Below are 25335 nucleotides of genomic sequence, written 5' to 3'. Positions count from 1 at the left end.
ATCAAGTTTAGATTAGATTCCCTACAATATGGAAACAGGCCCTTCGGCCTAACAAGTCCACACCAACCCTCTGAAGAGTAACTCACCCAGACCCATTTCCCTACCCTGTATTTACTCCTAACTAATGCACCAGGCTTTTTAGCATGGCCAATTCACCTCACCTGCACATCTTTGGATTGTGGGAGGAAACCGAAGCACTCAGAGGAAACCTACGCAGACACGGGGAGAATGTGCAAGCTCCACACACAGCTACCCGAGGCAGGAATTGAACCTGGGTCCCTGGCACTGTGAGGCAGCAGTGATAACCACTGAGCCACCCTAAAGTAAATTTTCACACCAGATGGGACTTGAACCCACAATCCCTGGCTCAGGAGGCCAGCACCTTATCCATTAGGTCACTGGGGCACTTTTATTTTATTGCCATTTATTTTTGTGATGCTTTTAATCTGGTGCCCTGTGAAGCCATCACGATAATGCTTGAGAGTTTCTGAGATCACTGCAGTATTTGATGAGCTTTTCATGGTTTGAGCAATCAATGATATAGGTGAGGCAAGGTTGGCCAGGTCATCAAACCTGTCTGACAGCGTTGTCAATGCTGTGTTGAATCAGGTTACGAAGGGACACTGGATCATTTGGGATTATATTCACTGGAGGTGAGCAGAATGAAGGCACATCGTGTAGAAACCTCTCAAAGCAGGGTAAACGCAGAAAAGATGTTCCCAATGACTATCGAGTCCAGAACCAGGCAGGCCATTTAGAACTGAGGTGAGGAGACATTTCTTCACCCATTGAGTTGTGAGCCTGTGGAATTCTCCACCACAGAAAGCAGGTGAGGCCAAAATGTTGAAAGTTTTCAAGAAGGAGTTAGATATAGTCCATGGAGCTAAAGGGATCCAAGTGGGAGAATGCAGGAACTGGATACTGAGTTGGGACGATCAGCCATTATTGCATTGAATGTCAGAACAGGGTCAAAGAGCTCAATGGCCTTCTTTTCTATGTTTGGGATATCAGTGGAGTTTAACTAACAGCTCTGAGTGAATGAAACGGGAATGGTGGAGGTAGGTGGTGTGTGAACGGGGAGAAGTAAAGGGGAGATCTGGTATTATGGGATGGATGCCTCCGAAGGCCACAGGTGACCTCCAAAGCCCATTGCCCTCTGCACCCTCCTGCCTGATACCAGCTTACCCAGCCTTGCTACCTACCTGACTTGGACATCGCCTTGTCATAGATAAAAAGGAGTGGTGGGGTTGGGGGATGCTGGGGTGAGACCTTTTACCAAAGGCCCCAATAGAGCAGGCAGGTCACTCAGTGCCTCTACTGGGCACGAAATGGGAGACACTTGCATTTTAAGAACACCTGCCAACCTTGAAATATGCTGGTGATGGGGCTGTAACATTTGTAACTTGGAAGAATTTTTGCGTACTGATTGCTGCCATCTCAATTTCCTCCAAGAGCATGATCCACTCTGTCCATGAAAGCGAGACTGAAAGCTCTGTTGACTGACAAACTGCAGGATATTATCAAGAATAGTGATTTTGACTATATTCAGGGGGTGTGAGTGAAATTGGCAAGGCTGCATTTACTGTCTAGCTATAATACCGTTCATAATGGGTGGCTTACTTTGTCATTTCACTGGCCATTAATTGTCAGACTTTCACAATTTTGGGATTTTTACCCAGGTGGTCAGTAGAAGATTTTGTCTTAATTTGCACTTGATTCAACTTTGAGCGCAGCATGTCAAAGATCTTCCCCAAGCTCAGAAACCACAGGGCAAAATTTTATTACTTGTCACTTTTCTCTCAGGTGGAATCCAGCAAGTATTCGAAATGGGCCTTGTAATCTGACATGATGGACTGTAATTTCCAGCAAAAGTATATCTAATTCTGTCCATCATTTAGTGAATTTGCCTTGACGTGTTTAGGCTGGATTCTGTTTGTTGCATGAGAAGCAAGGTTTCCTTTAGGCAGCACTGAAGTTCTCACAAAGCACAAATACGAGTCAGTCAATTTAAAATTTCTACCCAGTTTTTCTCCAGTTAAATTTCTCTTTCAGCATTCTTCCTGTGATGCTCACTGCCACTGTCTCCAGCTGCCTTCTGATAGCACAGGTTTGTCCATTTGTTGTTGTTGCTTGGCCCAGGAATTCTTGGTCATCCTTGGTCTTTTTAAGTAACTGCACAGGGAGAATTTGATGTCCCCCACAATTTAGCAGCGCACAGCAAAAGAAAGTTGGGTGGAACTTTAGTGATACGTTGTGAACTGATAATGGTGTAGCAAAGGGAGTCAGGTAGATGAGACCAGCGTGAAAAGGAGAAGCAAGTCAGACTGAAGGATTGTGAAATTAACGCAGCAAGGATTGAAAGGAATTTCTGGTTTAAAGTCAATGTGTTCAATGATACATTAGGTAGGGAAAGAGAATGAAGATTTGGAAAGTAAGGTTTGGTTATAAAAGAGAAAAGAAAGAAAACTTAGTTTTTAACACTCTTAAAATCTCCAACTACAATTAAAGACCTAAAGGAATGAGGTTTCAGGTTTGTAATTGTTGATATTTGGCACCAGTGAGGCTATTTTGCAATAATTTATAATTACCACGTCAGTAAGAAGATACACAGACTGAAAAGTCTTATCTTTCTGTAATTCACATCTACCAAACAAATATGGCAATTACACAGCTTGCAATACCTTTCAAAGGGGAATCGATTAACAAGCTGATCATTTTTCAAACTCACCTCGGTCAGCAAGTTTTGGTTTCCATGTACCGTGAATGTTGGCATTATTTTGGTAGTAGATTGACTGCAGGCTGGCGTGTGTTAAAAGTACTACAAAATTTGCTTTCCTTTCTCCCTGGTTATCGTATAGTCTCTGTCTAAAGGCAGAATAGTCCTGAAGATTATTATCATCATCTATGTACATTTCCAACTTTATTTACTTCATTTCTATTTCTCCAGGTGATTTCCAGTTTGCAATTGCGTCAGATGATAATTCGGAGTTTTGGCTCAGTTCTGATGAAAGTCCTGCAAACGCCAGACTCCTGATGCACGTAGGCAAGGTACAGAATTCTAACTGGGTCTCACTTATCTTGTTTGACAGACATTTGGGGCTTTTCATTGCTGCGGCACTGAAACATCATCTTTTGTGATCAGACTAATTTTATTTTGTTGATCTGTGTGTCTACATTCTAAGCGTGAAAACGGAATTCCTTCATATTCTGGTCAATGTTATATCCTGTTATGCAGGTTTCTTTTAAAACACTTGACTCATTACTCTTCTCTTAGGAGACATCTACTGTAAGGTGTTAATGAGCCTTATCATACCATTTTAAAACCATTCATATCGGCCGTGCATATTGAGCACTGACCATCCATGTTGCTGTAAAGTTACCTGCCATTGACGTTTTTCATCTTGCACTCACCGGGAGAGATACAGGGGTGTCAAATATTAGAGGGAGCAACAATTTCTATTGAGTAAGAAAATGGGAATTTCTGGTTTGCAAATTGATTTGATTGGTCAAGGTGTTGCTAGGGGGAATGCACCAGAAAACTCTTGCTACCCCCCCCCCCCCCCCCTCCCCCACACAGACACACCAATGCTTTGTTTCATTCAATAAAAGGCATGTATTCATTTTTCCTGTTGTGGACAGGAAATTACATATGAAAATATGTAACCACAGAATTGAGCCTCTTTGCAATCCTGACTGTTGAACTGAAACTAAAGGGTAGTGTAATTCCTAGCACACTTGGGATTGTTTGGCAAGTGTTCTTTTAATTGTGCAAGATAATGTGGCTTCTTTTTAAAATTTATCATTTGTAGTCTATCACCTACCTTCACAGCTGGACCATGTTAGTAAAATGACTAACTCTTCCCATGCTTATCTTTCAGCTGGGAACAGAATGGGCTGCTCCAGGCGAGTTTACCAAGTTCAGATCCCAAGTCTCCAATCCAGTCCAGTAAGCACTTTATTCCATTTGTAAAGCCTAATGAACACTGTAATTAAATCACAATGAACAAAGCTTAGGATTGAAAGGTTAATTGCTGGTGCCCTGTAACACGGCCCATGACTGTATTTTAATGGGATCGATCTGCCTGTGGCCTAGCACCCCCTTTCAAAGGCAAGTTGGTCCCAACCTAAGAGGCTTTCAAAAAACCCCCCTGCAGTGTTAACAGGGAGGGCTAAACTGACACAGGGTGGGTCTGCTGACTCCCAGTGAATAGATGTCCTATCCTCAAGAGTTTGACCAACAGTGCCAGTGGTCCCAATAGCTCAGACCGTTGTAGTGGGCACTGCTGGGACTGTCGGAAGACACACGTAAAGAGTGATTTTGACCAGAGAAAGGTAGATTCTGATTTGACGATGAGGAGAGATTGGAGAGCTTGGGGAGGGGTAAATAGTGGGGGACAGGTATTGGAGAGCAGATGGCAAGGAATGAAGTTTGTTGGGTGGGGGGAAGGGGTGTGGGGAGATGGTTCAGGTGACTTCTTGGGGTGATGCCACAACTCATTGATGTGCCCCCTTCTTTACCCCTCCTTTGTGGTGGTGTCCCTCCCTCTGAACCAAGTGGCCTTGGGTTCAAGTCCCAGAGGTGTGTAATAACATCTCTAAACAAGTTGATTAGAAAAATACCTACAAAAAAAAACCTCTTCAAAAATCATGTTTGTAATCTGGCCTAGCTGCAGTTGGCCAAATATATCGTGACAATGTCAGCAGATTAATTGTCAATTGATTTAAAAGAACTCAGTAGAACGAAGAATAGGCAGCCTAATGGGGGATTTACCCATGTTATGGCTGCCAGGTTGTGGATGGATGGGGAGGATGTGGGCAGGGCACCCATCATATTGTATGTGCTCGCCTGCTAGAAACATGCCCTGTGAAGGGGCATTGAGAGGGGGTTAGTAACGTCCAACCTCCTGGTTAAATTGTTTCTATGCCACATGCCATTGATTGACATATGGCTCTGTGGGTCTTGCAAAGAGGCAGCAGCAGCCTCTGATTACTGTACAGCTGCAGGTCAGACTCCCAATCTCACAACATGAATCAGACTGTAGTGAGACCAAAGGTAAGCTTTCCCTTGGATTAGTGATCCTGGGAGCATTCAGAGGCTTAAAGCTCTTGTGCTCAGCAGTGGTGTGGGGAGGCGCTGCCCATTTGCAAAGAACACCATGTGGGCCAGGCCACAGCGCAGAAATGCCAGGAAGGTTACGAGAGTGATTCATGCATAGAAAGGTGAAGGATTTCAGCAGCAAGGACTGAGGGTTTCCTGTCCCTTGATGAGGCCTTGAGTGCTTTTGATCAAAGTGCCAAGACCCCTAGAGGTGACAAGCTGTCCGTGGCATTTCAGCTGTGATGCGCACTGCATGGCAACAGGGTCACCCACTGCTGGGTTTACATCAGGGACAACAGGAAGTATGTCTTTAAGTCTTGCTTAACTGGTGGCAGAGTGGACATGGGCAGGAAGCCAGGTCAGGTATGCTCCAGCTCCATCCCAACTGAACTCCTGCCTCCAACCTCACCATCAGCATGAGATGCAGATTCCACCCATTATTACTCAGCGAGGTGACTATTTTTGATGGCGTCCAAGTGAAAGGTGGTGGACTTACACAGAGTATGAATGTTAGCCAAATGGGAATCTGAAGGGACAGAGGTATTTTCCTGTTAATAAAGACGAGATCATTAAGAATTTGGTTTTATAAATGCGACTATTGATTCAGCAGATGCATGAATGAAGCAATAAAGACTTGAATTATCTAGTTAATAATGAAATATTTATGGGTGGGCACATTTAAGATTTGTGGTTCCTAATGCTAAAATTTTGGAAAAAAAATAATCTGACGTTTCCACCTAAATATTTGTGTGTCATCCGCTCAGTGACAGTAGTTTAGGTAGCGTATAGTAACATATCAGCAATCAGTTTGGATAAATTTTACAGCTGGGTTTCCAAAATGTCTACCTGCTACAGAAACCAAAGGAAATGGCGTCATTTTGGTTTAGTGACAAACCTTTTTCCACTTACACTTTTACAATATTTTAATAGCAGAGAGTGTATTCTGTTGTGTGCTGTGAGCTTATTAGCTAGACAGTATATTGTAGTATATGCCGCTCACGGCATGCCTCAGTCTGTATGCACCACATTCATTCATTTTTATCATTTATCTGTCAGCCTTTTGACCTTGTCTTGAAGTTTGAGTTATTTTGTATCTGAATGTGAGGCAGGTTCACTTTCATAGATCATGGAGTCATACAATCTTGCAGTGCATTTCCAATCTGACTAGCTCCTCTCTCTCTCTCGCCTCTGGTTTCTTTGGAAACATTTGCTTGCTGCAATAAGAACTCCAAAACCATTTCAAGCTCTGATAATCCTTTCCTCCTGGCTCTTTAACAATGCGGATTGTTCGTGTGCAAACCTTGCCCACAAATAATCCTGACTAAGGCACAGAAAGCCAAATTGGGCTCGCTGACTTGAGGAAATATTGTCAGCCGGCTGAAGTCAGACTGTCTTGCCATTAAATTCTCGTGTGCTGAAGGCATGTACAAGAGTTGGCTTGGAGATCGTAGAAATCATAAAATCTCGACATCAGGGAAGAAGGCCTTTCAGCCCATCTAGTTGGCACCAACTCTCCAAAGAGCATCCCACTCTACCCTGCATTTCCCACGGCCAATCCATCTGACCTATACATCCTCCAACACTATAGGCAATTTAGCACGGCCGCCCTACCTAACTTTGAACTGTGGGAAGAAACCAGAGCACCTGGAAGAAGCCCAACCAGACACGGGGAAAAGGTGCAGACTCCACACAGTCTCCCGACAATGGAAGTGAACCCAGGTCCCTTGCATTGTGAGGCAGCAGTGCTAACCACTGAGTCACTGTGCCCTCCCATATAGACAAGCCTTGCAGTATTCGGAAAGCAAAATATTGCTGATTCTGTAAGCCTGAAATAAGCACAAAAACTACGATGAACTCGCATCCGTGGAGAGAAAATGAGTTGATAGGCTGAAATATTCAAGCATTAGCTGCGTGTCAATATTGGGGCATTTCCTGGAGAGTGGCATTCTGTGAGCACTGGCAAGCTATCTGGCACAATACCCCACTGCTCACCTCATTACGTATGCACTGCACCTCTACAGCACAATGCTGTCACTGTCTTTCACACTCCAGCAGCGGCAGAACTTGTTGCCGAGAGGTCCCAGCCACGCTAGCACCATATTTGAAACCCAGCGGTCAAATGCTGCCAGCTAGTTATAGCCCTTTGAAGTACATATAGTGGGAGGGAAATGAAAAAGAAAAGCTTCTGAGTGCATGTAGATGTCAAAGGTGATACTTCATTGGAAATAGATGATCACAGTCAAAAATGTATGGCCACTTTACATCAGCACATGTCTGATTGACTGTCATAGTAACTGCAGCTGAGAGAATGAAGCTATCCTCAATCGTAGTTTAGATTAGAAACTTGTCTGAAGGAGTGTTGCTCTTTCCCTAGCATCCAATGTAGCGTCACATCTTATCACTATGCAATGTTGGGAGCACTACCTGTTGCACAGTGTTCAAGGAGTTGAAAATGTGAGCTTTTATTGAAGAACTGCAAAAGTGCCTCAGGGGTTAGCACTGTTGCTTCATGGTGCCAGGGACCCGGGTTCGATTCTAGCCTCATGTGACTATCTGTGTGGAGTTTGCACATTCTCCCTGTATCTGTGTGGGTTTTCTCCGGGTGCTCTGGTTTCCTCCCACAATCCAAAGACGTGCAGGTTAGGTGAATTGGCCATGCTAAATTGCCCGTAGTGTTCAGGGATGTATAGGTTAGGTGCATTAGTCAGGGATAAATGTAGAGTAACAGGGTAGGGGAATGGGTCTGGGTGGGATACACTTTGGAGGGTTATTGAGCCAAATGACCTGTTTCCACGATATAAGGATTCTATGAAAACAAAGGTTGTCTCTGGGGATAGACAGGGATCACTCACCTTTCGAGCGGCAACAGATTTACAGTTTTACAAAATTTATAGTCAGTCAGGGATTACCTCATCCAGCTTACATCAGATGGAATTGGGTGTCAAATAAGTCTTGTCTGCCTTTTTTTTAAATGCCTGATATTGCGCTGCTATATTGTGGTGAAGTTGGTAAGTCTCCCATTCAATGTCCTCACCTTCCTCCTTGGGGTAATGCTGCAATTCTCCCAGCTCTCACATCCCTCCATTGCCTGTTTCTCTTGTGAGGGTGAGGATTATGTGCCACACTTGTCTGGGGTTTACTGCAAGGCATCCCACCAAAGAATGAACCAAGCCATCTTCCACAATGGCCCAGAGAAGGTAATAGTCTAGTGGTATTATTGCTAGACTGTTAATCCAGAGGCCCAAGTGATGTTCTTGGAACCTGGGTTCGAATCCCACCACAACAGATGGTGGAATTTGAACTCAGCAAAACCTGGAATTAGGTGTCTAATGGTGACCATGAATCTTTATTGATTGTTGGAAAAATCTATCTGATTCACTAATGCCCTTTAGGGAAGGAAACTGCCATCCTTACCTGGTCCGGCCTACATGTGATGATAGAGCCACAGCAATGTGGTTGACTCTTAACTGCCATCTGGTTAATTAGGGATGAGTAATAAATCCTGACCCAGTTAATCCCATGAATGAATAAAGAAAGGGCTGAAGAATGTCTGCATTTTATCGACACTCGGCCTTACTCTGGCAATTGTACGATGCAGCCTGGCTGGAGAGGAGAGCCCTTATCTCCCAGTCACCATCTTGTAAGGAATCTGGCAGGAAGAATAGGTGTATTTTCCAGGTACTGTGGCAGCTCCCAGGGCACCCAGCCCAGATATTTAAGATGTGGAACTGATGATCACTTGTACATTTATTGAATGAAAACATTTCCTATTGAGGAAGTTGGCCCTCTCTGCATGATGTGTGCAGAGTCTATTGGTGCCGACAGCCAGGGAAAGACATCCGCGTTGACAAAGCCGACTGCCGGGGCTGCAGCAGTTGCAGGGAAGTGAAGCCCTGTGAATTGGGCCAAACTGTATTGGTAACAGCCATGAGTTGATCCCACACAGGTCCCCAGTGGCTTCTCAGAGACAGCCAGTGGCAGAAGTTGCCATCTTGACTGTTATGGACTAGACCAGACCCCCTCAAAATATTTTAAGAAGGTAGCCTAGACCGGAACTTGTTCTTATTTTGAAGGTCGATGTGAAGTGCGTATTCCGGATGTGATGAGACTGGTCAAACTACTCAATGTTAAACAAAACACAATTGATTTAAACACTGTAGTTAAAACGCAAACAAGGTTCCCCATGGGAGACTGATTAACAAGGTTAGATCTCATGGAATACAGGGATTCCATGCCTTTTGGATACAGAACTGGCTCAAAGGTAGAAGACAGAGGATGGTGGTGGAGGGTTGTTTTTCAGACTGGAGGCCTGTGACCAGTGGAGTGCCACAAGGATCGGTGCTGGGCCCTCTACTTTTTGTCATTTACATAAATGATTTGGATGCAAGCATAAGAGGTACAGTTAGTAAGTTTGGAGATGACACCAAAATTGGAGGTGTAGTGGACAGTGAAGAGGGTTACCTCAGATTACAACAGGATTTGGACCAGAGAAGTGGCCAATGGGCTGAGCAGTGGCAGATGGAGTTTAATTCAGATAAATACGAGGTGCTGCATTTTGGGAAAGCAAATCTTAGCAGGACTTATACACTTAATGGTAAGGCCTTAAAGAGTGTTGCTGAACAAAGAGACCTTGGAGTGCAGGTTCATAACTCCTTGAAAGTGGAGTCGCAGGTAGTTAGGATAGTGAAGAAGGTGTTTGGTATGCTTTCCTTTATTGGTGAGAGTGTTGAGTACAGGAGTTGGGAGGCCATGTTGCGGCTGTACAGGACATTAGTTAAGCCACTTTTGGAATATTGTGTGGAATTCTGGTCTCCTTCTTACTGGAAAAATGTTGTGAAATTTGCAAGGGTTCAAAAAAGACTTACAAGGATGTTGCCAGGGTTGGAGGATTTGAGCTACAGGGAGAGGCTGAAAAGGCTAGGGCTGTTTTCCCTGGTGCATCGGAGGCTGAGGGGTGACCTTATAGAGGTTTACGAAATTATGAGGGGCATGGATAGGGTAAATAGACAAAGTCTTTTCCCTGGGGTGGGGGAATCCAGAACTAGAGGGCATAGGTTTAGGGTGAGACGGGAAAGATATAAAAGACACTTAAGGGGCAACTTTTTCACACAGAGGGTGGTACGTGTATGGAATGAGCTGCCAGAGGAAGTGGTGGAGGTTGGTACAATTGCAACATTTAAAAGGCATTTGGATGGGTATATGAATAGGAAGGGTTTGGAGGGATATGGGCCAGGTGCTGTTAGGTGGGACTGGATTGGGTTGGGATATCTGGTCGGCATGGACGGGTTGGACTGAAGGGTCTGATTCCATGCTGTACATCTCTATGACTCTATGACTCTAAAAGAAAGAGGAAATTAGAATAACTTAACTACAGATCGTTCTTCCAGAATTCACATTCCGTCAACACCAATTTGCTGTAACATGATTGATGCATAGGGGACACTGTTTCTAAAGCATAAACTTTTAAACTTGTGTTGGTTATAGCACGATCACATCACCACCATTTTAAGTGTTATTTGGATTGCGCGTTTCTTGTAAAGCACGGGGTCACACAGGAACGTGACTATCGCGCTACAGAAGAAATTACTGTATTGGAAAACGTAATCGAATAATAGATAACAGTGCCCATTATTAATTAACTATTCTGATATATTCACATCCCATAAACACATCCCTTGGCAAAAATGCAAATTCAGACAATGGTTCTTACCTGCAGCTCCCCAATCCAGGAAGTAACAAACATCAAGAGGAAATTCAGAGAGCAGCAGCAGTTAGGAGCTATTCACTGAAGCTTCCAACTCTTTTGAGACCTCAAAGGTTTTTGCTTAAAACTAAACCTAAAAACGAAAATAAAACTAGAAAGCCTGGTATGCGATGGTTGGCACTCAGACTGCTTCCATTGTTCCAACGTTTTTAAAAAACCCTAAGGCCTTACAAATTGTTTACTTTCTTAAAGACAGTTCGGTGCATCTACCTTACAGAGACTCTTCAAAAAGTAAAACCAGGACAAAATGGCATCGTCACACCAGTGAGTGGGGATAAGATGGCTGTCCATCCCTTAATGATCCAGAACTGCTGCAGCAAATGACAGAGTTCTATGACACTATCCCAGGACATCCTCAGTCTGTGGCAGTGCTGTGCCTCAGTCATCTGAAGGAAGTGGCAGCAGGCAATAGACTTCTCCTGAGGGGCCCCTCAGTGGTGAACTTTTTGTGTGGAGACTGTTCGGCAGCCATTGGAGGTTACTGATGATCCTGGTTTTGCTGGTGCATGCATTCCCCCTCTGTTTCTCTGCACCTTCATTGCATTGTGGCAGCAGTGGAAGTAACCCTAGTGTTGGCTGGACCCATTGGTCTTGCTTCCTCTGAATGTACATGGGAAACGTCAGAAGCAATGCAGGTCCTTAGTAATGGGAGTAGTCAGTATTTACATGACAACCAAATGATGGAATAGCCCAGTACTTCTTACTGCATGAAAGGATAACTCCACCTGGGGGGGCTTTGGAATGCATGTGCTTAGACCTTCAACATAGTGGCCCTTATTCCGATGAATGTAGGGTCAGCCACATTGAACAAACGCAGCAGTGAAATAACTTCTCAGAGTCTGGTATCCCGTCACTAAGTCACCCTTTATTTACACATGGTTAGTCCTTGACACTAGTCCAGCTCCCTCAGAATGAACAGGATGTCTGACATTTCTGTTTATATCTCAGCCAGGGCTTCCTGATTGCACCAGATTAACAGCCCCAACCAGGGAACTCCGATTCTGTGTGATCCATCTGGCTGATCTTGTCACAATCACTACATCCCTCCCCCTTTGTGTCTGAGGGGGATGAAGGTTGCTTCTTTTTGTTGTAGCTCCTCCTGGGGCGTTTTAGCACTGGCTCGGGTTCCACCAACTCTGCCTCAGATACACGAGCTGTGTAATCCACAGTAAATCGCCTCTTCCACCTGGAGTGTCTCAGAAGAAATTAATTCCCATCTTCAGCCAGCAAAGGCATTTTGCGAGTTTGCAGCTTTTATGCGGTCCACTTCTTCAGGAGCATTGCACCTACCCGAACTTTATGTGTAACCAAAAGAGAAAATGCTGGAAAATCTCAGCAGGTCTGGCAGCATCTGTAAGGAGAGAAAAGATATGACGTTTTGAGTCTAACTGACCCTTTGTCAAAGCTCTTTTCTCTCCTTACAGATGCTACCAGACCTGCTGAGATTTTCCAGCATTTTCTCTTTTGGTTTCAGATTCCAGCATCTGCAGTAATTTGCTTTTATCCGAACTTTATATGTCACTGGTTTTCCTGATGCTATTTGACTTGCTCCCCCTATCCCCCCACTCTCAAGGTCCGGGATGGTCAGATTTAACCTGGGAAGATTACAGTAGATAACGCGTGTGGAGGTCCAGGTAAATTTACAGAAATGTGCCTGTACTTCTACGCACGTTATCTACTGTATCTGTTGCACCCGATGTGGTCTTCTCTACATCGGGGAACTGGATGCCAACTTGCGGATTGTTTTGGAGAACATCTCTGGGACACCTGCACCTACCAACCCCACCGCCCCATGGCTGATCACTTTAACTCCCCCCCCCAATCCACCAAGGGCATGCAGGTACTGGGCCTCCTCCATCGCCAAACCCTTACCACTGACACCTGGAGGGAAAAATACCTCATCTTCCGCCTTGGGACCCTCAACCACCTTGGGATCAGTGTGGATTTCACCAGTTTCCTTATTTTCCCTCCACAACTTTATCCCAGTCCCAAGCCTCCGACTTGGCACCAACCCCCTAACTAGTCCTACCTGTTCATCTTCCTTCATTCCCACTGATCAGCTCCACCCTCTCCTCCAACTATCTAACTATCATATTCCCAGCTACCTTTCCCCCAGCTCCCCTTCCCATTTGTCTCTCAGCACCCCCTCCGGCCCACAAGCCTCATTTCTGATTTAGGGTTTATGCTCGAAATGTCAATTCCCCTGCTCCTTGGATGCTGCCTGATCTCCTGGATAGTGTTCTAACTTGTACTTATACACACTTAGTATGAGAGCCCACCACTGAATTCAGCCTGAAGCTATGGGTGGCACTGCCTTGTCCTCTTCAAGTAGACCTAGCAGGGGTTTGTGGTCCATTATTTTTATAAATTTACATTCATAAAGATATTAGTGGAGCTTCCTGCCTCCAAATATGGCTGCCAAACTTTCCTTCTCTATCTGGGTGTATTTACGCTCTGCATGAGCAAAAGTCCTGGATGCATACGTTATTGGGCATCCTCTCCATTGGACCACCTATGAGCTAATACTCCCCTGATGCCTTACGGGGAAGCATCACATGTCAATAGTAGATCTCTCTTGAGATCATAGTGTGCCAACACGTTAGAGGATGATAGTTGCTTCTTCAATTCCCTGAAAGCTATGGCTTGCTACTTGACCATTTCCAAGGCTGACCATCTTTTAAGAGTTGACGTAAAGGTGCCAAGATGGAGGCCAGGTTATGCATGAACTTTCCATAATAATTCACCAGTCCAAGGAAAGACCTAAGCTCCGGTACATTTGTGGGAGCCGGGGCACCTTTGATCGCCCTCACTTTATCTTCCAATGGGTGTTACCCAGTCATGTCAACTGTGTAACCCAAGTAGGTCACTTGGGGTGCCTGGAACACACAATTTTCCCCTCTAAGGTGTAAGCCCACATTGGAGAAATGTTTAAGGACTGTGTCCAAGTTCTCTAAATGCTCCTTATTGGTCTTCCCTCTTATTAGCACGGCATCTAGATAAGTAGCGACCCAGGGTAGACCTTGTAAAATGTTCTGCACTGTCCGTTGAAAGATTGCACAGACTGACGATACCTCAAATGACAGTCTCGTATATTGCTAGAGCAAGGCATTGTAAGTTCTGTAGAATTACTGAAATCTTGTTCCTGTCCAGCCCCATTCTCTCCCAGTCCCAAAGAAAAGCAGTATTAGAGCTGATTGACAAATGCTTACAGTGTAAGGTGAGAGAAATTCAGCCGCTATGTGCACTCTATGAATCCTTGAGTTGTCTCACACCGTTGATATATTTAAAGTCTCTTGTGTTTACTTCCGCTTCATAGAGATCACTATGTCATGACCAATGGTCATGGTCAATGTTACTTATGGCGAGATATAAGTCCCACACAGTGAGATAATGGATGCATTCCACATGCAGGCTACTGTGATTACAGACGCCTTCATCCCATTCTGAAAGTGCCTGATTAATGCACTTGCCCTTTCAAGCACCTCACATCGCTTGCAATTGAGCCTGTGTGGTCAGACAAAAGTAAAGCACTCATTCGGATCAGTCCAGGCTGGAGTAGCCAGGTACCTGCTCAGATTTTCATTTCGGAAATTGTCTAGATTCTCCCTACTGCCTGGTTCAATAGCAAATAAGATCTACAGGAAGATCAGGAAATAATGAATAAGAACAATGCATGCAAATAGGTCTCGTGTTGCTCAATAATGTGATTCTCACCTCACCATTAAAACCTTGTGTGTGAAATCCAACCTGCTTTCTCAAATCCAAGAACCTCTCTTTTCAGATCTCACCACATTTTCCCACCTGACTCACTATTGCCCACATTATTCGGGGCTGGGAAAATGGTTCAGATCAACGACTTTGTCATTTTAGGACGTGAGAATAGCTTTTCCCCGGTGCGCTTAATGAAGATTTCTGTAACTGAGAAAATAGCTATTTTAGAGACAGTCAAAGTTGACAGTGTTATGCTGGCGGGAAAATCTTGCTATTGGTATAATTACTGGCCTTTTACTTTTACGTTAATGTGAGCCGAGTTTAGTTTTGTACTAGTTTCTAATAATGGGTGGCACGGTAGCTCAGTGATTGGCATTGCTGCCTCACAGCGCCAGGGACCTGTGTTGAATTCCCGCCTCGGGTGACTGTCTGTATGGAGTTTGCACATTCTCTCTGTGTCTGCGTGGGTTTCCTCTGGGTGCTCCGGTTTCCTCCCACAGTCCAAAGATGTGTAGGTTAGGTGAATTGGCCATGCTAAATTGCCCATAGTGTTAGGTGGATTAGTCAGGGGTAAATATAGGGGTGGGTGGGTTGCTCTTCAGAGGGTCGGTGGGACTTGTTGGGCTGAAGGGCCTGTTTCCACACTGTAGGTAATCTAATCTAATTATGGAATTAATGTCCTATTTGCATTTCATGACAAAACAATGTTAGTCACTGCCAACCTTGAAGAAAGATCTAGTGATCTCTGTGGTGAAAATTTCCCTTTCCCCAGAGGAGTTACATTCTGCTGCCAAATAAAGATGTGTTGTGCCAATCAGTTAAATTTAAATGTTCACATACAGTAAATCCAGAAGTTTAAAGTATTTACAATCCCTTATGTATAACTTAAAGTTTTCAGACAGTGTGACTGTAATCAGGTAGAAGCTGAAATATAGCTAGACAAAGCTATTAATAAAAAGAAAAGTTATTTAATATTTGTAGAGTTTTTTTAACATTGCTAAGAAATGTTTTTTCAGTTTCATTCAGACTGTGTAGCAATAATGGTCTGTTGATAAAAACTTGATTGTACCTCATTGAAAAATCTGTAACTTGTAGCTTATTCCAGGATTTTGCAGTGAGACTAACCGTTTTTAGAATGGAAGTTCTTGTCACTTCATGAATAGAGGGAAGATAGCAGTATGTGGGAATCTTTGCAACTCTTCAAGAGGACTGTTATAACTCTGCTGACAGCAACTTAGAGATTTCTGCAATATTCTGTCCATGCTTGCACTTTCAAAGTTGCTGTCAGTTGCTGGAATAATGATGGCAACCGTTGACAATTTTGCCATCATTACCACAGTGATATCTGGGTCAGTATCACTTGCAAGTCCATCTTTGGAATCAAATATTCCACTCAGGTATAAAAGCACTTTGAATTTAATATGTTTGAACCCAGATGTAAATGTCTTCTTTTCCCCTTCCACTGTTAAGTCAAGGCCTCCTGCTGAAACCTGTGGGAGGTACCCCTTTCAAATATTAGAGTTGAAAGCCTGTAACAGCAACAGTAGCCAGACATGGACTCTTTCTGCCTGTCATTAAAGAATGGATTGTAACGGTCATTGTATTAAAGAAGGGGATGTACAGTAGCTAAGTAATTAATTACCTTGAAGCCTTGAGAAAGGCAAAATTTTGCAACAAGAACATGCAAACATACGAATTAGGAGCAAGAGCAGACCATCCAGCCCCTTGAGTTTGCTCTGCTCTGCTCTTCAATAGAATCATGTCTGATCTAATTGCAACCTCAGTCTCCATTTCCACTAATCCCTAATGAGCTTTTACTCCTTGCTTAGTGAGAATCCATCTACCTCTGCTTTCAAAATGTTTGAGGCTGCAACAACTTTTTAGCAAGAGGATTCTGAAGACACTCAACATTCTGAGAGTAAAAAATGGTGTCATCTCTGTTTTGAAGCCGGACTTTTTAACGGTGACTGCTAGATCTGGATTTTCTCATGAAAGGAAGTATTCTCTCTCCCTCTGCCTTGTCAAGATCTTACATGTTTTAATAACACTGCATCTTAAGCTTCTAAACCTCAGTGGTTAGAAGCCTAGTTTGGCCTTTCCTAGTAAACTTTCTAGTAAACTTTCCTAGTAAACTTTCTCTGAAATGCCTTTGATGCATTTACACTCTTCCTTAATTAAGGTGGACAATACTGTGCACAGTACTCCAGACATGGTTTCATCAATGCCCTGTCTAACTGAAGTGTAACCTTCCCACTTTGGTATTCAGTTCCACTCATGATAAACTATCACATTCTATTAGCTTTTCTAATGACGAAACAATTGAAACCTAGAGAAGTGATGATGCCACACCCAACAATAGATATCTATTCTCTTGTGGTAAAATGTTATTGTATTGATAATAGCATTATGGAAGTTATTCTGGCAGTTATGTAGTTAACTTAATGTTGCAATGTATGCCCGTGATCATATTCCAGGGCTCCAGTAACAGATAATGGTAATGCACTGTGATAGGCTAGTTAAATCACTGATAGATGAGCTAATACTGAAGACGATGATTTTGTAATGTGATAGGTTAAGTGTAATGGAGGGAACCAGTGTGGCAGATAATGATTAGTCTAGAAAGGCAAAGCAAGCCAGCATGATTGGTTATGCTAATGTTATCCGATAAGCATGGGAACAACAACTGTATAAACTGCAGAAGGATGAAGAGCTTGGGGGCAGTCAGGGAAGACATTTTGCTGGCTGTCACAGCTTTGATTTTGCAAGATTAAAGTTTAAATTGGTGAAGAATTTTCTGCGTCTCCTGGTAATATTTTCTAGAACATTGAGTGATTCTTCCAAACCACCATCAGCTTGATGAAGCATATTCTGAGGAATGGTCACTTGACCCAAAACATTAATTCTGATTTCTGTCCACAGATGCTGCCAGACCTGCTGAGCTTTTCCAGCAACTTCTGTTTTTGTTGATGTTTATGGAGAACATATCTGTCCAAGCTAAATTCAAGCTATTGTATTTTGGTAAAACAAACAGCAGTAGGATTTATACAAGTAAAAGTAGGGCATTGGGTAATGTTGTTGAACAGAGCGAGCTAGGGGTTCAGGGACATAATCCTTTGAAATTTGTGTCACATATAGACAGGGCGGTTAAGAAGGCATTTAACACACGTGTTCATTGCTCGACCTTCGAGTATTGGGGTTGGGACGTCATGTTGAGGTTGTACAGGACATTGGCGAGGCCTTTTCTGGGTTACTGTGTCCAGTTCTGGTCGCCCTGTTATAGAAAAGGTATTATTAAGCTGGAGAGGATTCAGAACAGATTTACCAGGGTGTTGCTGGAAATGGAGGGATTGAGTTATAAGGAGAGGCTGGATATGCTGGGACTCTTCTTTGGACCCTAGGAGGTTGACAGGTGACCTTATTTTTTAGAGGTTTATAAAATCATGAGGGTTATACATAAGGTGAATGGCAGGTGTCTTTTACCTAGCATGGAGGATTTCAAGACAAAGAGGCATATTTTAAGATGGGAGGAGAAAGATTTTAAAAAAGACATGAGGAGCAACTTTTTTAACACAGAGTGGTTCATGTGTGGAATGAACTTTCAGAGGAATTAGTGGACGTGGGTATAGTTATAACATTTAAAAGACAATTGGATAATTACCTGAATGAGAAATGTTTGGAGGGATATGGGCCAAGCGCAGGCAGGTGGGACTAGTTTAGTTTGGGACTGATTGGAGCGAAGAGTCTGTTTCCGTGCAATATGACTCTGTGACTGTAAGAGTGGAGTCTTCAATTGTTCGATCTACTGTTACAGTAGTGAGAGAATCTTTGTATTTAGAGACAGGTAGTTACCTAGCCCTTACGATATTGAAATGATTTAGTGAACTCTTCCTGTCCAAACAGCGACAGTAATAACTTCTTAAAAAATTGTCATTGATGTGTGTAAAGTACTATCCTGGTATGACACTCGCTTGTCATAAAATCAGACAAAATTCAAAACCTTTTGTCTAAAGATGATCTGTTTCCCTGCACAAACTGCAGTAAGATGGACCACCTTTTTGGAGCAAAGTTGTTCACTCAACTTCGGAGTGAGTCCAAAGATTAGGTGCAACCTTTCAATGGTACGTATTGTCGATCTGGGTTGAGTCACTGGGATTTCTTCAATTCTCTGTAAGTTATCTGCCCGCAGGAAGACAGTATTTGCAGCTAGAGGCAGTCCCTGGATTGTGAATGGGCCCCGTTCTCATGTCCTTTTGCAAGTTACTTTGTACACAAAATGGAACGCAATGCAGGATATTTTAAAATAGCCGTTTGTGAGAAATGAGAATGTTGTATGTTTGAGCTTTAAAATTACACCCCTGTAATGGATTGCATTTGTAAATACAAACATTTGTATGCTGGACGTTCATAAATTGGGGAACCCCTGTAACTGCTAAAAAGACGTAGCAAAGAATGTGTGTCCATACCTAAGTGCCTCAGGAGAGCATTCAATGTGGTTAAAAAGCCATGTGGAGTGAATGTTACATGTTTGTTGTTTTTGGGGCTAAATATCGGCCAAAGGAACATTTTAATTTCCCAGGATAATTGAAATTGGTTTAGCCATGAATACGTTTGAGTGCATTTATTCCAGAATCTGCTCGTGGTAAAGCAGCATGAATGGGATCAGGTTCCAACCAAGAACAACTGTTCCAAATATGATGCATGATTGGTAGTTTTCTTTTAACTTGAAACTTTCAGTGTGGAGCACTTGTTATATGCAACTCACTCAACACTTTTCAATACTGTCAATTTAAATTTAATTGGCTCATAGACACTGAGCGCCTGGTATTCTCATCTGCACCGATTCAGAATCAGCTGCCCTTTCTCCTAAACAGCAGCCTGGGCCAGTACAAAACACACGCTCTGTGGTGTATCAGTACTCTGCACATCATATCTGTTTACTAAATTTCTTAATGGAATGAGATAATTGCTGGAAAGACCTGAACACTGCCCATCTTTAATTGTCCTCGCAGGTGGGTGAGGAGGAGTTCGGGGGGTTACTGGTGGGAATGTGAATTACCACCTTTTTGTACCGCTGCAGTCATGTGGGGTATGTGCACCCACAGTATTGTTAGGCAGCGGGTTCCAAGTACTTTATCCCAACAACAGTGAGGATACAGGTGATATGTTTCTAAGACAAGGCCTTAGTGATATTATCAATAGAATATTAATCCAGAAACTCAACGGATGTTCTGGCAAACCAGATTTGAAACTTGCCACGGCAGACAATGACATTTAAATTCAATAAGGAATCTGGAATTAATAGTCTAATGATGACCATTAAACCATTGCCAATTGTTGGAAAACCCCATCTGGTTCACTACTGCCCTGTAGGGAAGGAAATCTGTCGTCCTTACCTGGTCTGGCCAACATGTGACTCCAGACCCACTGCAATTTGGTTGACTCTTAACTGCCCTCTGGGCAATTAGAGATGGGCAATAAATGCTGGCCTTGCCAGTGATGCCCACATCCCGTGAGTGAATAAAAGAGAAGTCAGAATGAAGCATGATTTGAATGGGGATCTCGCAGGTCGCACTCTTTCCATCTCCTGGCTGGCATTGTTTCTCTCTGTGGTCATGATCGTGGATTTGGAAGAGTGCTCTCAAAGAAGTTAATATTGGGGAAGTGCAGAGACGCTCGAATCCTACTACCCCCAGAGACATTGCAGAAATCAAAGGTTTATTCAAATTACTTAAAGCCCACCATTTTCCAGTCTGGTGAGCTTAGATTAAGGGAAAACACTGACAAGATGTCTGTACTTGACAAGAAACAACTACAATTGTCAGTAAATCAATTCTAACCACAGGCAGACAAAATATGAATTATCGAGTCGTAGTTCTAAATTAAACACTACCCCGTCTTAAACCCCTACACGCACTTACAGGCAGGTGCAGACAAGGAAACAACAGTCAATGTTATTGTAGAGAAAAAAAGAATTAGGGAAACACATTTTAATAGGACCATTCCACAGGATTTAATGAATTTTCCTTTTGCTTCTTCCAAGTCCTTCTGATCTCCAATATTCTTTGTTCCAGGTCCTTTTAATTCCTTACTGCAGACACTGGGCTGTTGACACACTAACTTGTTCAGTCTGTCAATCACTGGTTAGAGGCTCGAGCTAATCGGTAAATGGTGACTGCGAACAGCTAGCTATCTGAATTCTTCTTCACTTCTCCGCAAGGATAGAGAGAGATGCTTTTTTTTTAAGACTGTCTTCCCCCACATAGGCTGTCCACCCACCCAGGATCCAATCAGAGAGTCATCGTTATACTGGCGACCCCTGACCCATGCAATTGAAAAATCATCAAGAGGCTGTCTCTGAGTGGGACTACATTGAACACCCACACAGACAATGAATCCCACAAGCGAACAGTGTAAATATAATTCAGTCTGTTCAGTCACTTGATTAAAACTGTAATGTTCAATGCTATGGGCTCAGCAAAAGAGGGCGTGGTGTAGATCTAGAGCACTTTTTTCATCAGTGTAGACACAATGGGCCAAAGGGCCTTTTCTGTACTATACGATGGTATGATACTCCTTCCACATTTTCCTTGGCTTGTAATAGTGTATTTTTACCTTTTGGAAACAGAATCCCTAAATAAAAAATGCCGTCTTAACACTAAGAAGCCTTGGGGAGTTTTACATTATTGCCATCATTATGTGCTGCTGAAGATTGTATTTTAAGGTGATGGATAGGATGGAAATCAAATGGGCTGCTTTACCTGAATTGGTATAGAGCTCATTGAGTGCTGTTAGAGATGCAGACAAGTGGCGAGTATTCCATCGTGATCCTGACTTGTCTTGTAGGCAGCAGAAAGATTTTGAGGACTGAGACGACAAGTTACTTGCACAAAACACCTAGCTTTTGACCAGCTCTTGTAGCTGTAGTTTATATATCACTGGTCCAGCTATATTACAGGTTGACTCTCATGATGGAAGAATTCTGTAATGGTAGTGTTGTTGAAAGTCAAGGGGAGGCAAATAGACACTGTCTTGTTGAAGATGGCCATTGCCTTGTGCAGAATAAATATCAGTTAGCACTTATCATCCCAAGTCTGAATGTTGTCAAGCAGTGTTTCATTATCTAAGGAGTTGCGAATGCAACTGAACACTGCAATAATTAGTGAACCTCCCCACTTATAACCTTATGAGGGTGGAAAGGAAGCAGCTGAAATTGGCAGGCCTGAGAACATTATGTTGAGGCACTCCAGCTGAAGCTGAAATGATTAGCCTTCTCCATCATAACCATCTACCTTTGTGCTAACTATGACTCCAATTGGTGGAGAGTTTGATTGCCATGGACTTCAGTTTCCACTGGACCAAGTGCTGCCTTGATTTCAGATGTAGTCACTTTTATCTCTCAGCACCTCTAGAATTAAGCGATTTTGTTCACATTTGATCCAAGTTGTTGACGTGTGTATTTCTGGTAGCAGCCAGGCTGAAGGAGCAAGGGGAAGAGTTTCTACAAGTGCTGTTTGAAAACAGTAGTGATGACACATTGCTTGAAGTTTAAGGGTTGACTGAAGGAGCAATTGAATTGCATTTGTTCTGCCCTTTGTGGACAGGATTTACCGGGACAACCTTCCATATTGTTGGGGACAAGGCAATGTTGTACTGGAACAGAATGGCCAGAAATCTGCTAGATTGTCAGTGCTCTAGCTGAGGTACTGTCAGAGCCCAGACGCTTTGCTGGATCTGTGTTTCTATTTATACCAGTAAATGGTAGTGAAGGTGCCTTTACTGTGAAGACAGAATTTAACTGCACATTTGACAGTTGCTTGTTGAGGATGAAGTGAAATAGGTGTTTCCCTTGTCTGATTCTCTCACCACTTGGTGCTGCTGGCCCAGCTCCTGGCAATGGTGTTCTTTCAGGCTCAGCCACATTGATCAGTAGGAGGTGCCACCAAGCCACACACTTGGTTGAGCCAGAGTGCATTCTTATCCTGGCTGTCCCACTGTGTTCATCCAAATGGTGTTCAACCTGGAGGAATACTGATTCCCTCGCCTGAATAGTAGGGACAGTATGCAACTGTGCTGCTAACTCTGCTGGGCCCTGCTGTGGGACAGGATATACCTAGGAATGGTGATGGAGGAGGCTGGGATGTTGGCTCACAGATATAATCCTGAGAGTAAGATTACGCCAGGCTGCTTCTTGACTAGACTGCAGGATATCTCTCCTCACTTTGGGATATGCGTCCAGACATTAGTGAGGAGGACTCTTAGACTGGGCCAATTGTGCCTTTGTAATGTCCAGACTGATGCCTGTCTCAATAGTAGGTTATCTGTCTGGTTTTATTAGTGTTCTCTGTAGTGATTTTCATACAACAGAATGGCTTATTGATCCATACCAGAGGGCAGTTTAGAGTCAACTACATTGCTGTGGGTCTGGAGTCTCACATCTGACTAGGTAAGAACAGCAGATTGAATTCACCAAAGGGTATTAGTGAACCAGATTGTTTATTTTTCATTTTATAAGCGCTGTTACTCAAAGTACTCTTTTAATAGATGTACTCGGTTTAACCGAGTTTAAATTCCCCAGCTGCGATTAGGGATTTGGACTTGTGTCCCCAGATTACTAGGTCTGCTTTCCTGTGTCTGTCCCAGTTCGGTTCATTCTTCTTTTATTTACTTGTGCTGTTGGTGACCCTTGCCTTTTAGTTTCTGGATTGGTTATTGATCACATAATGTGACAATAGGCTATACTCAGTGATAATGAGGAAAGCATGTTTAAATATGAGATCAAACACGGGCAGTTTCAAAGTACCCCGTCACTTTAGCAGCTCTGTCGAGTTTGCTTGAGTCATACAATAGATTTGTAAGTGTATTAATTCCGTAGTGAGAGAGAGCCATAGCAAACCTAAGCTCCTGGCAAAATATTTTTTTAACAAACGTAAAGATAATACCATATCAACAGTGATATGTTTCTACCGATTACTATTGCACAGTCAGCCACGTATATCTGTCAGAAACTATTTGCGTGTTTCTTATTGTCTGACTGTGTGCTGCTCCCTGTGTTGTGTATCTGTATGACTCATTGTCTGCAGTTTACATTTTTATTAGTGTTTCATTTTAAGGAATACTACTTCTCTTCACAAACATATATGTTTACAGATTGCTTTGAGTTTGACCTAATAACCACGACTGAGCTAGTGCGTCATCAGTGCAAGAAGAGCTTATGTGAAGTGAATTAATCCAGATCAGCTCAATCTCATCTGACCTTGACTTCTGTCTCTGAGTGAGGTTAAAGCCTGCATCATGGAAGGCTTTATGTGGTGACAGTGTCATCCAACTCTGTCTGGCAGAAACATGCCAGAGGTTATGAATTATGAGTAGAACATGACATAGAACATAGAACAGTACAGCACAGAACAGGCCCTTCAGCCCACGATGTTGTGCCGACATTTGATCCTCATGTAAGGTAAACCTAATGTACGAACCCTCAAATTTCTGTGACCATATGCATGTCCAGCAGTCTCTTAAATATCCCCAATGACCTCGCTTCCACAACTGCTGCTGGCAACGCATTCCATGCTCTCACAACTCTCTGTGTAAAGAACCCGCCCTGACATCCCTTCTATACTTTCCGCCAAACAGCTCAAAACTATGACCCCTCATGTTAACAATTTCTGCCCTGGGAAAAAGTCTCTGGGTATCAACTCTATCTATGCATCTCATTATCTTGTACACCTCAATTAGGTCCCCTCTCTTCCTTCTTTTCTTCAATGAAAAAGTCCAAGCTCAGTCAACCTCTCTTCGGAAGATAAGCCCTCCATTCCAGGCAGCATCCTGGTAAACCTCCTCTGAACCCTCTCCAAAGCATCCACATCTTTCCTATAATAGGGCGACCAGAACTGGACACAGTATTCCAAGTGCGGTCTAACCAAAGTTTTATAGAGCTGCAGCAAGATCTCACGGCTCTTCAACTCAATCCCCCTGTTAATGAAAGCCAAAACACCATATGCTTTCTTAACAACCCTGTCCACCTGGGTGGCAATTTTAAGGGATCTATGTACCTACACACCAAGATCCCACTGTTCCTCTACACTGCCAAGAATCCTGTCTTCAATCCTGTACTCAACTTTCAAGTTCGACCTTCCAAAATGCATCACTTCGCATTTATCCAGATTGAACTCCATCTGCCACCTCTCAGCCCATCTCTGCATCCCGTCAATGTCACGCTGCAGCCTACAACAGTCCTCTATACTGTCAACGACACCTCCAACCTTTGTGTCGTCTGCAAACTTGCTAACCCATCCTTCAATCTCCTCATCCAAGTCATTAATAAAAATTACAAAGAGTAGAGATCCAAGAACAGGGTCCTGTGGAACACCACTCACCACTGACTTCCAGGCAGAATACTTTCCTTCCACTACCACTCGCTGAGTTCTGTCGACCGGCCAATTCTGTATCCAGACAGCTAAATTTCCCTGTATCCCATTCCTCATGACCTTCTGAACGGGCCTACCATGGGGAACCTTATGAAATGCCTTGCTGAAGTCCATATACACCACATCCACCGCTCGACCCTCATCAACTTGTCTCGTAACATCCTCAAAGAACTCAATAAGATTAGTGAGGCATGACCTGCCCCTCACAAAATCGTGCTGACTGCATTTAATCAAGCCATGCTCTTCCATATGGTCATAAATACTATCCCTCAGAATCCTTTCTAACACCTTGCAGACAACAGACGTGAGACTGACTGGTCTGTAATTGCTGGGGATTT

At 43.3% G+C, this 25335-nt stretch overlaps 1 protein-coding gene across 3 annotated transcripts in view; it reads left to right on the top strand.

The window, feature by feature from the left end:
* LOC122557945 (N-acetyl-beta-glucosaminyl-glycoprotein 4-beta-N-acetylgalactosaminyltransferase 1-like) overlaps nt 1-25335 on the top strand; it is a 727525-nt gene that overhangs the window by 442519 nt on the left and 259671 nt on the right. For all 3 annotated transcript variants that reach the window (XM_043706193.2, XM_043706196.2, XM_087996738.1), the window contains 2 exons: nt 2948-3048; nt 3879-3946. In XM_043706193.2, coding sequence (XP_043562128.2) covers nt 2948-3048; nt 3879-3946 — 169 coding nt within the window. The remainder of the gene's footprint in view (nt 1-2947; nt 3049-3878; nt 3947-25335) is intronic.

Source organism: Chiloscyllium plagiosum, unplaced genomic scaffold (genome assembly GCF_037043375.1).
Source record: "Chiloscyllium plagiosum isolate Xiang-an unplaced genomic scaffold, Cpla_swu_hap1 HiC_scaffold_18, whole genome shotgun sequence".
NCBI lineage: Eukaryota > Metazoa > Chordata > Chondrichthyes > Orectolobiformes > Hemiscylliidae > Chiloscyllium > Chiloscyllium plagiosum.
Note: the sequence above shows the minus strand (reverse complement) of the source record. Positions and strands in the feature narration are given on the sequence as shown.